General features: G+C 42.0%; 2 protein-coding genes across 10 annotated transcripts in view; one reads left to right on the forward strand and one right to left on the reverse strand.

Moving 5' to 3' along the window:
* The window catches only part of LOC135115866 (uncharacterized), a 204,369-nt gene that overhangs the window by 21,443 nt on the left and 169,273 nt on the right, over window positions 1-13,653 (forward strand). For 3 of the 9 annotated variants that reach the window (XM_064032942.1, XM_064032941.1, XM_064032946.1), the window contains exons 1-2: window positions 2,416-2,987; window positions 3,395-3,467. The exons of 2 other annotated variants lie outside the window; for them this stretch is intronic. The gene's annotated coding sequence lies outside the window, so the exon portion shown is untranslated. Of the gene's footprint in view, window positions 1-2,415; window positions 2,988-3,394; window positions 3,468-13,653 lie in introns of those variants that run through there. 4 more of the 9 variants (XM_064032940.1, XM_064032939.1, XM_064032945.1 and 1 more) reach the window with 3 other exon arrangements.
* The window catches only part of LOC135115868 (carbonic anhydrase-related protein 10-like), a 75,288-nt gene continuing 63,061 nt past the window's right edge, over window positions 1,427-13,653 (reverse strand). The window contains exons 6-8 of the mRNA XM_064032948.1: window positions 6,688-6,724; window positions 5,297-5,377; window positions 1,427-2,049 (exon numbers count right to left, since the gene is read on the reverse strand). Of these exons, the coding sequence (XP_063889018.1) occupies window positions 5,355-5,377; window positions 6,688-6,724 (60 nt within the window). The 3' untranslated portion in view covers window positions 1,427-2,049; window positions 5,297-5,354. The remainder of the gene's footprint in view (window positions 2,050-5,296; window positions 5,378-6,687; window positions 6,725-13,653) is intronic.

Consider the following 13,653-nt stretch of genomic DNA (forward strand, 5'->3'; position numbering starts at 1 on the left):
ACCAATATTTTTTCTATCACTAAATTATCTTTGTTATGTGGCGTCCGTACAGAAGCGTAAGGGAAGGAGGGAGGGGAGGGGCACAGGGAGGGGGGGGTTCTAGGTGACCCTGACCTTGCTCGATCTTTGACCTTTGACATCGAGCAAGGAAGACGGGTTTTTCTTTTTGTAAGCAATGGGCCAGTGACCTCTCTAGGGAGACTAAAACATGGAGAGTACACGAGTGAGAGAGAGAGAGAGAGAGAGAGAGAGAGAGAGAGAGAGAGAGAGAGAGAGAGAGAGAGAGAGAGAGAGTGTGTGTGTGTGGTGTGTGTGTGTGTGTGTGTGTGTGTGTGTGTGTGTATGTGTGTGTGTGTTCTGTCATGTACACAGGTGAAGTGAAGGAAAAAGAATTGTAGGAATAGAGGAATTGTTTACTGCCAGGAATGCTGTCAAGATTTGAACGTAAGGGATAAAATATAACATTGTAAAGTCAAGGAAAGGAAACTACCTCTATGCACTGAGGTGAAATGGAGGAGGAGAAGGAGGAAGAATCGAAGGGGAAAATATGACGTGTAGTATTCAGGTGGAGAAGTGAATTAATAGAGAGTGATAGTGGACACGTGCCTCGTAAAATATAGGTTAGCGAGGAAACTCTTTCTGTAACATATCACTGGATCGAAAATTGATGGAAGATGAATTGAAGGGAAGACAAGAAGAATGAAAGAATGAACAGGGGGAGGCAGCGCTGAGGGAAGACGGCAATGTATCGAGGCGCAGGTGAAGCACAGGTGTGAAGGGAACGTTGAAACAAAAGTGAATTGCAGGTGAAAAAGTTAAACCATTTTTTTCTGCCTGTTTCGTTCTTCGTTAGCATTCACAGTGCTGTAAATAATGTTTGCTTGGAGATGAAAGAGATCAAAAGAAAGAGAGATGAAAAGAAAGAGAATAGAAGGTTATTTCCATCTTCTCCAGTGTACAGCGTTATTAAAGAAACTGTAATATAAAAATGAGTGTCCAAAAGTTATGAATATGAAAAAAAAAATATCTAGTAGTAATAGTGTTAAGAGTTTACCAAGTTTAGCACCATTCATTGTTTATATATAGATCAGTGACCAACTTATGTTAGTCACCCAAAGGAAAGTAAAAAATTAAAATCAAGTGGAAAAAGAACAAGGAAGCGCGAAAGAAACACCAAACAAAGACCTCGGGCAGTAAATAACTTATCTTGAGAAAAAAAAAGTAGAACGAGTGGGGCTGTGAAGGAAAAAGAGAAGGAAAGATCTGACCTAAAGTAGAACGAAGGAGAGGCAGCCTGAGACTCCCTCCAGGGGATTAAGGGAAAGTGGGCAGTATGTGTTTATACCAACGGTGATAGGGAAGGTGCAGGGGAGGAGAGCAGTTACAGTAGGGAAGGGGAATAAAGAGCTGCGAGAGAGAGGAGAGAGAGAGAGAGAGAGAGAGAGAGAGAGAGAGAGAGAGAGAGAGAGAGAGAGAGAGAGAGAGAGAGAGAGAGAATTAAAGAAGAAACTAAGGGAAAATTGAATGCATGAAAAAGAGAAACAGAACACGTAAGAGGCCTTAATATATGTAGAACGAAATCGCAACTTTAATATTTCGTTCTTGCTGAAATATGAAATAAAAAGACAAAAGAGAGAGAGAGAGAGAGAGAGAGAGAGAGAGAGAGAGAGAGAGAGAGAGAGAGAGAGAGGAAAGCGAGGAAACCAACGTAATAGGAACAGGAAAAGAGGAGGAGAAATAAAAATGACTTAATACATAGTGAAACCCAGGCAGGTGTTAGTGGCCTGGCTGGAACGGAAGAAAACGACGCAGAAAAATGAAGATGAACGAACAGCTTAAAGAGAGAATTAGACTAGACATGGCGGGGATAGAGGGAGGGAGGGGTGGGGAAAGGGGACAACGAGAGGAGAGAGGAGGGGGCGCGTTACACGACAAACTATGCGCTTCACAACTTGACTGGGAGTAGGGCAAGGGGGATGGTCAGGGGTCGGGGGGCAGATATCCTGGGATGTGTTGTCTGGACGGGAAACTTCCTCATTGTAGTGACATCTGTTGGGGAGAAGATAAGTGTGGTCAGTAAGGAGAACGTGTTAAAAATCGTTTTCTAAATTTACTGAAATGGCAGAATTATATTTGTTGGGGTGTAATGAAGGGAAGTGAAGTGACTGAAAATTTGTTTGCGTGTCGCCTGAGCCACTAAGGTCATATGGCGCCGAAACATAAGTTTGCATAAAAATACCAGTAATATTAAAATAAACAATAAAAGTAACAAAGATATAATGAAGCAATAATAGTAATAGCTCGAGAGGAATTCTGCATCTTGGGAAAAATATTAATGAAGTGTATACTGCGTAGTTATGTTCGTTTAGGTTATTAAGTTAGACACAGGTAATGACAAGTACATATATAGTGGGTACACTATGAAACACCCTGCAGATATTATGCTTCCATTAACTAATAACCCTGATTAGCGATTGCATGGCTTAAGATATCGTCATCATCATCAGTAGTAGTAGTAGTAGTAGTAGTAGTATTAGTAGCCTGCTTATAGAAATTGTATTAGTGGCAAGAGTGATTCATATGTTCAGATTTTCAAGAGGGTAGAAATAATATTGCCGAAAGTAATTTACTATAGTCCAGGGTGAGAAAGAAACACAGGAACCGTTTTCTTTAGTCATAGGTTCAAATGTCACTACGCCTGCCAGGTCCCATGTTCCTCTTTCATCAATAGCTTTCTTTATTTTAGGTCTCCTACTGCATGCCATGTCATTTTTAAATCACCATGATTAATTTTTTGTAATGCTTTCAACCAGCTAAACCTCACTAAAGTAAGTATTGTTCTCATTTCTTCCCTTCCATCCTTGCCTGTCCTGTGTTCAGCCACTTCACTGTTGGGTGTTGTGTGTAGCGGTGCGCACGTCTGATTAATTTGCTCCTATTAGTGGTAGCTGAGGGTTCTCGGAGGACTTCTGGTGTTCACGACGGAGGTGAGTGTTCCATAAGTGTGTTAGGGCCGTGGGAGCAAGGCTGAAGGTATATGAAGGGTATTAATAGGCGTTAATGCAATGAGGTGGCAGAGGTGGCGGGAAGACTGAGGGCCAGACGGGAGCAGTGGTGGCGGGCAATCCCTCCTTCCGTGTTCCTGCTTCCTTGCCGGTTATACATCATTCCCACATCATCATTTCTCCGTTATTCACCTTGTTTTCAGTTCAGAATCCTTAGTGTTCGGATGACTTAGTGGCCTTATTAAACTACCTCGTTATAGCTGGAGCCGTTACTTCCCTTCCTTCCCCGTCCTTGATTGCACACTGATGCTCTTTTATTTGAAACACGATAGATTTTCAGACTTCTCAAATAGTGCTTTACTCTGTGCTCTGTTGTCGATATTTTCCAGGTTAACTTTTTAGAGGAGATGCAAGAGGATAACGAGAGGAGGAGGAAGACGAGGAAAATAATGGGGAAAAAAGGTAAAAAGTTTTAGGTACTTCCTGCCTCATTACGTGCTTATCTCCCCCTTGATTCTCTTGTCTTGTTCACAGGTCTTTCTTTATCTATTCTTCTACTCTGTGCAAGTATCGTTTTATTCTTCTCAGTTCAGGCTTTCTTATTCGTTTCGTTCTTCCCAAACTGTGTCGTTATCTTGCTCTGCTCCTTTTACTTGTGTCTGTTCATTGCCTTTGTTTTTTTTCCTCCTCCTCCTCTTATGCCTTCCTTGACTTCCTACTTCTCTTCCTCCCTCCTCCTCCTCCTCCTCAAGAATACAAACCCAAACTCGGAACGGAAACTGGCTAAATGACCACCTCCTAGCGACGCACTTCAAAGGTTGGGACTGGTGTGTGGCTCGGAGATGTGGCTCTTGGGTGTCTCAGGAGTGTGGCTCGGGGAAGTGGCTCGGAGATGTGGCAAGGGCGGGGTATGATGCCTTTGGGAAGGGATGTGGCTTAGCTGTACATGACCTGTAGAGTGGTTGATTCTTAAGGTGTGCGTCCAAGTCGGCCCAATGCCAACTTACGAGTAGATCATTTATTGTTACCGACTCGGACCATCAGTTCCATTTAACAATCATTGATTACAAGCAACCGAACCAGCTCATCCAAGACATTATGGGCAACACACTCACGAACATATTCTTGTAAGTAACCAAACTATCACGAAGTTCATCTCATTTCCTTTTTCTAAGATCACATTTTTAGTGATTTTTAATATTTGTACTATACCGTAATTTTGTTTTTAATACATCAATATTTTAGCTTGCAATCTTTGTTGTTTGAGTTTCGTAGCGGCGCCATATGACCCCGACGTTGCGGTGCAAGAAACTAAATTAATCAATCGATCAATCAGTCACGAGCAACACACACACGAACATACTCTTGTGAACCGCGATCTCGCATTCAGTGCTTGTCCTCAAGTTTAGTGAACCGTTAATAGCAAACAGCGTGACATGGTCAATAGTTTCGATACTTTGATCTCGCATTCAATGCTTTTCCTGAAGTCCAGTGAAAATAAAGCAGGTTACAGTTGGCGACAATCACGACAGGGTCAATTTTGCGGAGACGTGTCGTGAGTAGTGCTTGGCGTGTGGGAATTTAAGTGAGGCCCCAACAGGTGCGTACTAATATCAGGAAAACTCTTAACGTCGTATAATAAGGTGTTTCATAACTTGTAGAACACGTTTTCTATCAGTACAAATAAGAATTGTTATAAATATAAGTTATTTCATGTCTAGCAAATACTTCCTTTTGTACACTATAGTGGGCCGAGTAGGTAGTGTGGCTTAGATGTGCTCTTAGGTGTTTTGTTTAGGCTAATTGGAGCTCTTAGAAGTGTGACGAAGTGAGACGGGAGTGTGTTTGGCTGCTTAACTGAAGCTCTTAGAATCTTGTCCAGGTGTGTCGGCGTGGATTTAGGTTTAACTGAAGCCTTTAGAAGTGTGACGCAGTGTGACGTCGTGTTTGAGGGAATAACTGAAGTTCTTAAAGCGTGACGTAGTAAGATGAGGAGGAGGGGTGTGTTGTAGGGAATAACTGAAGCCTTTAGAAGTGTGATGCAGTTTGATGTGGTGTTTTTGAGGTTAAACTGAAGCTTTTAGAAGTGTGACACAATGTGACAGGGTATGCTGTGGGAGTTACGTGAAACTTCTTTAAGAGTGTAACGGGGATGGTTGTTTGGGGATATTACGAGAAGCTTCCAGCAGTGTGACGGTGTGTCTTTTGGAGGTTAACGGATCTGAATGTGACGAGTTGTGTTTAGAGGTTTAAGCTTTTAGCAGTGTGACGCGGCGTGAGGTGTGGCTTACCCTGGGTGTGGCTGGCGTGACGTAGGCAGTGGAGGGGCGGCGCTGGAAGACCAACTCGTCACCTGCCCGTCAGATCAACAGCTGTGGGCGGGAGACAGATAGAGAAAGGGAGGCAGGGAGGGAGGGGGAGAGGGAGGCCGAGGCAGAGGCATTGAGCGTGAAATACAATATTGCTATCATTTATGTGTCGTGTGTGTGTGTGTGTGTGTGTGTGTGTGTGTGTGTGTGTGTGTGTGTCTCGTGTACCCATTTACATTACTCTTTCATTCACCTTTGTTCACCTGCCAGCCCTCCTCCCATTGTCCTTGTCCTCCCTTGCAATGAACCTAACCTAAATCATCACATATTCACAATAGGGACCATTGAGCAACGAAGTAAAATATCATATTGGACTCTTGTACTCGGCAAACCCTGCACTTCCTGTAACCAAACCGCAACATAACTTAAAAGTAACCTAAACTTAATCTAACCTAATATATATAAACGTAGCATAATCTAACCTAATTTGACGGTAACCTATAATAACTTGCTATAACAATTTTAACGAGTGGGTTTGTCTATTATTGATTGTAATTGGTTCAGGTTTTCATTTGTGATGTCTCCTTCCAGTAATGTTAATGTCTTGAGTACAAGTATTTTCCCTTATTTATAAGCTCAGAAAAGCAGATATTTAGACAGGGATATGCTGAAGTGTTGTTGTTTCTAGTGTGATGCGATAAATACCACAAAAATTGGTGCCGCTGCTTCGCATCAACTATTATAGGAAGTAACACAATGAAACCCTGAACGAATCATTGAAACCCTGAACAAACCACTGAAACCCTGAACGAACCACTGAAACCCTGAACGAACCACTGAAACCCTTAACGAATCATTGAAACCCTGAACGAATCAATGAATCCCTGAACGATCCCTAACACAAACCAGAGCTGACGCCACTGCCACTCATTACGGTGACCAAAACTCTCGTCTGCACACACTGTCCGTCGGAGAGTCTAGTGAATTTAAGATCTATGGCTAAAATCGAATAGAAATATACAGACTAATGAACTATTTTACATTGAGAACTCCATAAAGACTAAGAAGAAATGACGGTGCAATAGGTGAATGTAGCTTCCAGGTAATACATTTTTTCTGAAACTGTAGGAAGATATCACTACCGACAACTGTAGTACACACACACACACACACACACACACTAACGCACTTTGCAATCAAGTACTCTGCGTTGAATAATGAATAACTTTATGCAACAGAATTTCAACCCCGCCACTCAAAACTGCATAAATTGTAGCGGAAAATTTACACACATCGCTTGGCCATTCACTTCCCTGTTATTTCAGTTAACTTTCCTGTATTTCTTAATGGGGGTTTAGTGTCAGAATTCTTACCTTGATATAGACTAGTTGTATTTACAGTCGAACAACCCTGAGGGAAAGAAAACAGAAGTAAATATTAGTATAAGATAGTGTCAGTAAAATAGTTACTGTAAAACAAAGGAGACATCGTTTTCTATCCTTGCTTGTTACTTTATCTCCTCTTTTCGTTGTTTTCCACCTTCCTCCTTTCCTACCGCTCTATTTCCTTTGCCACTTCATTACTCTTGTCTCCCCTTTCTTTTTCTGTCTCCATTCCTCCTTCTTACCTGATTCTCCTCTTTATTTGTTTATTTTTCACTACTTTAGAGTATATATAGGAAAGAGAGAGAGAGAGAGAGAGAGAGAGAGAGAGAGAGAGAGAATTTTCAAGAACTGTGATTTAAAATGCGTGCTGAGAAACAAGACTTCTATTTAATAGCAACTTGTCAAATCAGCGTTTCAGTTCCAAGAAAATTGTGAGCTAGTGAAACACACACACATACACAAACACACACACACACAAACACACACACACACACACACACACACACACACACACACACACACTGATGTATGCACAGGTAATTCACGACACTTGAGAAAGGATTAGTTTTATGCCACCCAATATTTCCTCTCACCTGTTTACCTCATCTCATATCTTACCACTCTTCCCTTGCTCCTCTTCCTGCTCTTCCTTCTCTCCTCTTCCCTTTTTCTTTCCTTCTCGAATGTATCTCCACCTGCCTCTCACAGTAATTAAGAGTTCAGAGGTCACCTTCATCATTTTTTTTTTTACCTCCTTCCTCTTTCTTCAGCTTCCCTTTGCCCTCCTTGCTTCCTCCTCTTCCTTTTATGATCTTCCTCACCCTTCTGTCCCCTCGTCCGGTCTTTTATATCCTTCTTTGCAAGTCTCCTCCATTTATTTGCCGTCCTTTCAAGTTAACATCCTCCTTAATCTAAAATTCCTTGCATCTGATTTCTCATTGGTGGTCTTCAAAAGCTCCCTGCTTTTTGATTGGTTAGATTCCCCCGCCAAGGCAAAGGAACGTACGTACATTAGTAGATTCGTTGCTGATTGGTGGTGTGGTGGTGTGGTAAGGCCCCGGAATGTGATTGGAGGGGATGCGATCGGTTATAAGCTGATTTTCAATGTTATAAAGAGAACTGTAATAGGATTATATGATACGTTTGTCCGAATTACGAATTATTATGAAAATTTGTAAAGTTGTATCGACAGTATTTTGAGCGGTTGGAAATTATCTTTATAGTATATACATTAAACATCACACACACACACACACACACACACACACACACACACACACACACACACACACACACACACACACACACACACACACACACACACCATCTAACCTAACCTAACCTAACCTATAAACGCTGTATTAATTTAGACACCAAGCCGCGCCATACCTGAGCTACCCTCCCCACACTCGCACCTGATTTGTGTCCTCCATACTGGCCAGGCGAAATTAATTAAAGGTGAGTGCAGGTTGGCAGTCCCGCGCACCTGGCCATTAATGCGTGAGTGTACAGGTGAGCGTCTTGGAACACCTGAGGGATTGGTATTTTTAAAGTTGAATACCTGGCCTTTACCTTGAGGTATTAAACATTTCCTGCTTTATTTTCTTTTTTGCTGCTAATGCTTTCTTACATAAATATTAACCATCTGAACTTTTATTTATTTACTTTATTTATTTATTTTATTTATTATTTTCAGTGGGTTATGGTACATAGGATTGAATAAGGTTATTTGATCTAGCAATTCAAACGAACCACTCGTAATCTAAACTAGCTTTCAGTAACCTAGCATAACATAAACTAAACCTAACTTACCTAATCTAACAAATGAACCCGACATAACATAACCTGATATAGCTTAAACTAAGCTAAAGTAACCAAACTTAACCTATTCTAAAATAACCTAATTTAACCCAACATAACAAATAACATGACATACACTAGACCTAACTTAACCAACTCTACCTAACCTAAGAGCAGCTGAGATTGCTGATCTTTGTTTTTCCATCTTTCTATTTTCAGCATTCCAGTTCATCAGTATCAACATCACGCTCAAATTACTCGATAGTTTATTTACTTTTCAATCTGTTCGTAAGGTATTGGAAAACCTTAGACCAATCACAGAGCTGGTCAAGGTAACATAATTTTAAAAACAGAGCTGGTCGAGGTGACACCACTAGCGAATCCCTGATGAGTATTGAGGTCTGCAAATACGTAGGTAGTTCATTTCGTGGTTTGCATCTTTTGGTGGCCACTCTCCTGCACAGCCACTGCTCCCGTGAAGTGAAGGTTTAGCTGGCTTAAATACTGAATGAGCTAAAAGGAGAAGCACTGATGGATAATACGAAAATACTGCATCATGGATTAGGAGTTTTTAATTTTAACTTGTGGGGTAGCGCATTATTCTCTCTCTCTCTCTCTCTCTCTCTCTCTCTCTCTCTCTCTCTCTCTCTCTCTCTCTCTCTCTCTCTCTCTCTCTCTCTCTCTCTCTCAAAACTACTAAACAAACAATACAATGGACACTAAACCCTCACCACCACCACCACCACCTAGTGCACACACACGTCAGACCCACCCTGGTATGAGCCCGCAGATCCCCGCCGCACGTCAGGCCGGGTCCGAGCGCCGGGCTGGAAGATTCCTATTACGATGAAACCGAAGCCTTACTTTATCACGTATTGAGATCCCGGCACTCCCACACCCTGTTACGAGTAAGGATACGTGTTAAAACCTACACCAATATCGCCGACAAGACCACTATACCAGTAACTCTCCTCATATACCGTCCTTTCCCGAACACGCATGGAAGGTTTCTCATAAAGCCACACCCTTTTAAAACAGCACGGATCCGCATTCAGAAACTCGCCGTCCTTTGCATAGCGACTGTACCCTTTTGAGAATAACCTACGCTGTTCTCACGCCCGCCAGAAGTTCGCCAGACCCTTTCTCCGCCGGTCGATGGAGGTTGGGAGAGCGTGACATTAAGTGAGGTGAAAGAGACTCCCCTGCGACTTAGCCGAGGGAGAGCAAAGCAGGAGAGGAAAGGGTGAACGGGAGCCACAAGATGGTAAACCTTTGATGCTGCTAAGTGTAATGAGAGGACGGTAAAAATGAGAAGGGATGCGTGGAGGAAAATATGTAGAGCCTGCCAGCACTAACACACACACACACACACACACACACACACACACACACACACACACACACACACACACAGACACGGACAAATCGCCTCTTTTACCTCCCTCCTCACTCCTCCACATTCTTCTTTTGGGTGTAATTCTTTCTCGCTATGTTCCTCGTCCTCTCGTTTCTCCGGCAGGTAGCGGCAGGCAGCCCAGGCATTCCTTAATTACAGGTGGGAAAGGCAGTTCGCTTGCATTGGAAAATAATCAGGGCGGTTTTGGGATGATTTCCTCAAGACTCTATTTTTAGTTTTTCTTGTAATGATCGTTTGTGTGTGTGTGTGTGTGTGTGTGTGTGTGTGTGTGTGTGTGTTTTCTTGCTCAAGTTTTTATCGCTTTGAAGTATTTTGTTCGTTTTCTTTCCTCCTTTGCAGCAAACGTTACTATTGATGTGTTGAGGGAAGGAAGGCTGGGAATTTTAACTTAGTAAAGAAACATTTATCTTCTTGTAAAAGAAAAAGGAAACTTTATAAAAAAAAAAAACTCATTTGTACTTAATAAAAATAATTCATTTGTACTTTTTATGCGTGAATTATTGTTACGATATGAAACGCTTCATCCATAAATGAAATAATCCCCCCATAAAACTAATCAAAATAAATGAATTATGACATTAAAAAAAAAATTATATATTTATAATCATTAACACAGTAAGTGATTGAAACAGTGACGGACGCTTGGCATTTTCAGCTTTATTCAATCAACAAGTTGCCATTTACATTTATCATTACCCGAGGAAGTTTGGTCGAGTGCTTGTGGTGGAAGTAATGACATAATGTGCGTGCATCGTATGTGTGTCTGTCTGTAATAATGACATTTCGCGGGGTGTTCCAGTTAAATGGTTGGGAAGAGGTGATGTACTCGGTAGTAAGCTTTGTGTGTGTGTGTGTGTGTGTGTGTGTGTGTGTGTGTGTGTGTGTGTGTGTGTGTGTGTGTGTTATACATTTACGGTATAACATTTAACTTTTCATATTTTTCTCAATCTCAGTCTCATCTTTTTCTCAGCTTACATTTTTTTTTCCTGCAACGCACGCAAAGTTTTTTCCCTATAAATTTATTTTTTTCGTTTTGTAACTCCTAGTTCTTTTTCGTAAAACTTTCTCCGGTTTTTTTCTCCGTTGATTTCCTCGTACTCCGTAACTCCTCTTTTTCTTGTAACTTCCTGTTTTTTTTCTATTACTTTTCTGTTGTATTATTTTTCCTTATAATCCCTTGAAGTTTCTTTCAATATATCCTCTAATGCCTTTTTTTTCTTATAATTCCTTCTGCTGCTTTTTACTGTAATTCCTCCTCCGATTTCTTGCGTTTTCTGTCAAATTTTATAAAAACCTACATATGATTCTATCACTAACTTTTCTCTTTTTCTCGTTTTCCCTTTCTCCCTGTTTCCTCTCTCCTCAGCCTCTGTATCTCCAACACATTTTTTCCTTCTTCTTTATCCTTTCCCTTGGCTGTGATATAATAATTTTTACTTTCTTTCCCTTACGAGTTTTTCCTTTTTTTTTCTTTCCCTCTTGATTTCTCGTTCTATTCTTTTTCTCTACCTCTCTCTCTCCCTCCAGTTCCAGTTCCACCTCATTTATCTTGATCTTTCTTTGCTTCACGTTGGGAAAAAGAAAAATTACCTATCGTTCTCAGATGGTCACGATTAGTGTGTGTGTGTGTGTGTGTGTGTGTGTGTGTGTGTGTGTCTATTTGTCTTTTTGTGTGTTGATCTGAACGTTTGAATTGGAAAGTTGTACACACACACACACACACACACACACAAACAGGGAAGACTAATGTAAATTACTTGTTCACTTGTCCGTGAGACAGCTATATTGCTGTGTGTGTGTGTGTGTGTGTGTGTGTGTGTGTGTGTGTGTGTGTGTGTGTGTGTGTGTCCTACATGCTTGATTTAGGTCTGTGGCGTTAGTGGTGTGTTTGTGTGCGTGTCTGGGTCATGTAAGTAAGTGCACGCGCGTGTCCTTTCGTTAAGCTTCACAAGTAACTCCAGTCGACAAAAACACAAGATTTTATACTCGTACTACTCTTCCTACGTGAACAAATTACTCGTTTAATACTTTGCATATTTTTTCTCCCCTTTCATAAAACACTTTATTTTTTTGGAATTGCTCTCTTCTCTTTTCTCCTGTTTCTCACTCCCTCTCTTCCCTTCTTTCCTTCTTTCCTTTCTCCTTCACATTCACTTTATCCTTCATCTCGTTCACTCCTTCCTTCTTTCCTTCTCCTTCACTCCCCCTCTTTCCTTCCCGTTCACGCACTCACTCGTTCTCTCACTTCCTTCTTCCTTCTCCATATCTCCTCTTCTCACTCTTTTCCTTCTCTCTCCCTCTTCTCTTCTTCCTTATTTATTTATCTTTTCTTTTCTCCTCTTGCTCTTCCCCCTCAGCAACCTTATATCTTAAACACTTTCCTTCTCGTACCATCACTTCCTCCTCTTCTCATTCCTTCCTTTCTTCTCCTTTCCTTTTCTCCTCCCTCTCTTCCTCCTCAGCTACTTTAAACACCATCCCTCACACAGAACACCCTCCTCCTTCCCTTCCTCCCTCCCTTCTCCCACTACCACCATCCCTCATTCCTCCCCCGACCCCCCACCGTCCTCTCCTTGCCTACCATCCTTCACACCTGTCTCATTAATTAACGCGGGACAGGTTAGACCACGCCGCCCACTAATCAAGGTTAAGGAAGCTGCTTCGGACATTACCTGTACTGCCTGCGCCACCACGTTATTCTGAGTGTACCTAGGGATTAGCGGAAGGGGAGAAGAGCCTACCTAGATACTGTACCTTGAATCACACCTCACCTGTAACTCACCTGTATACCAGTACCTACTAATTGGTTTGTCCTGTGCCACCTGTGTTGTTGTGATTCGTACCTGAGGGTTTGGTTACCTGTGTTGTAAGGGTATTAGTTGCGAAGGTGATAGGGTGGTGAGGTGTTTACTTCTCCCGGGTGAAATGGTGGGGTGATATATGGAAACAGGTATGTGGTGGTTATGAATGTGCTTTATAAAGGGACTGCCACGTGTTGGTCTGATGGCTTCTTGTGTCTTGCCTTATATTCTTGTGTTCTTATGTCACTTATTTTTACTTTAGTTCGCGTTATTGTCCTTATTTTACCGGTCTAATGTATAAATTTGAACTTTTTTTTCTTGACTTCATTCATACATTTACGTTGATGACTGAAATTAGCTTATGTCGCTTTTCTTATCTCTTGATTTCTCTTCTATTCGAATATTCAGATTTTAAAGTTTTAGTTCATTTTCCTTCCCCAATTATTCATCTAAGCATTTTTCACATAGATATCATTCATGCATTAACTTTATGCATAAATAATCCGCTGGCAACGCTGTCATCGCGTCCCGCAGTCTTGCCTCACCTCCTCCGCCTCTTTATCCCTCACACCATCTCCATTTCATCTCCCTCTCACACCTCACTGCCTCCGCTGCTCGTCTCCCGCCTCACCTCATTCCCTCTTTACTCCCTCGTCCTCCGCCTGCCATCCCTTCTCCACCTTATCTCTTCCCTTACCTACTTCTCTCCCTTACCCTCCTCCCTGTCTTCCCTCCTGTCTCCTTCATCTTGCTTCCGACCTAGTAACTCCTCCTCCTCCTCCTCCTCCTCCTCCTCCTCCTCCTCCCTCATCTCCGCCAGACACTTACTTGCTTTAAAAATCTGGCAGAGTGCGCTTGCAAGGGCTCGAAGACTTGCCCAAGTGGAGAACTGAGAGTGGCATACGTGTGTGTGTTTGTGTGTGTGTGTGTGTGTGT

Source organism: Scylla paramamosain, chromosome 30 (genome assembly GCF_035594125.1).
Source record: "Scylla paramamosain isolate STU-SP2022 chromosome 30, ASM3559412v1, whole genome shotgun sequence".
In the NCBI taxonomy this organism is placed as follows: Eukaryota; Metazoa; Arthropoda; class Malacostraca; order Decapoda; family Portunidae; genus Scylla; species Scylla paramamosain.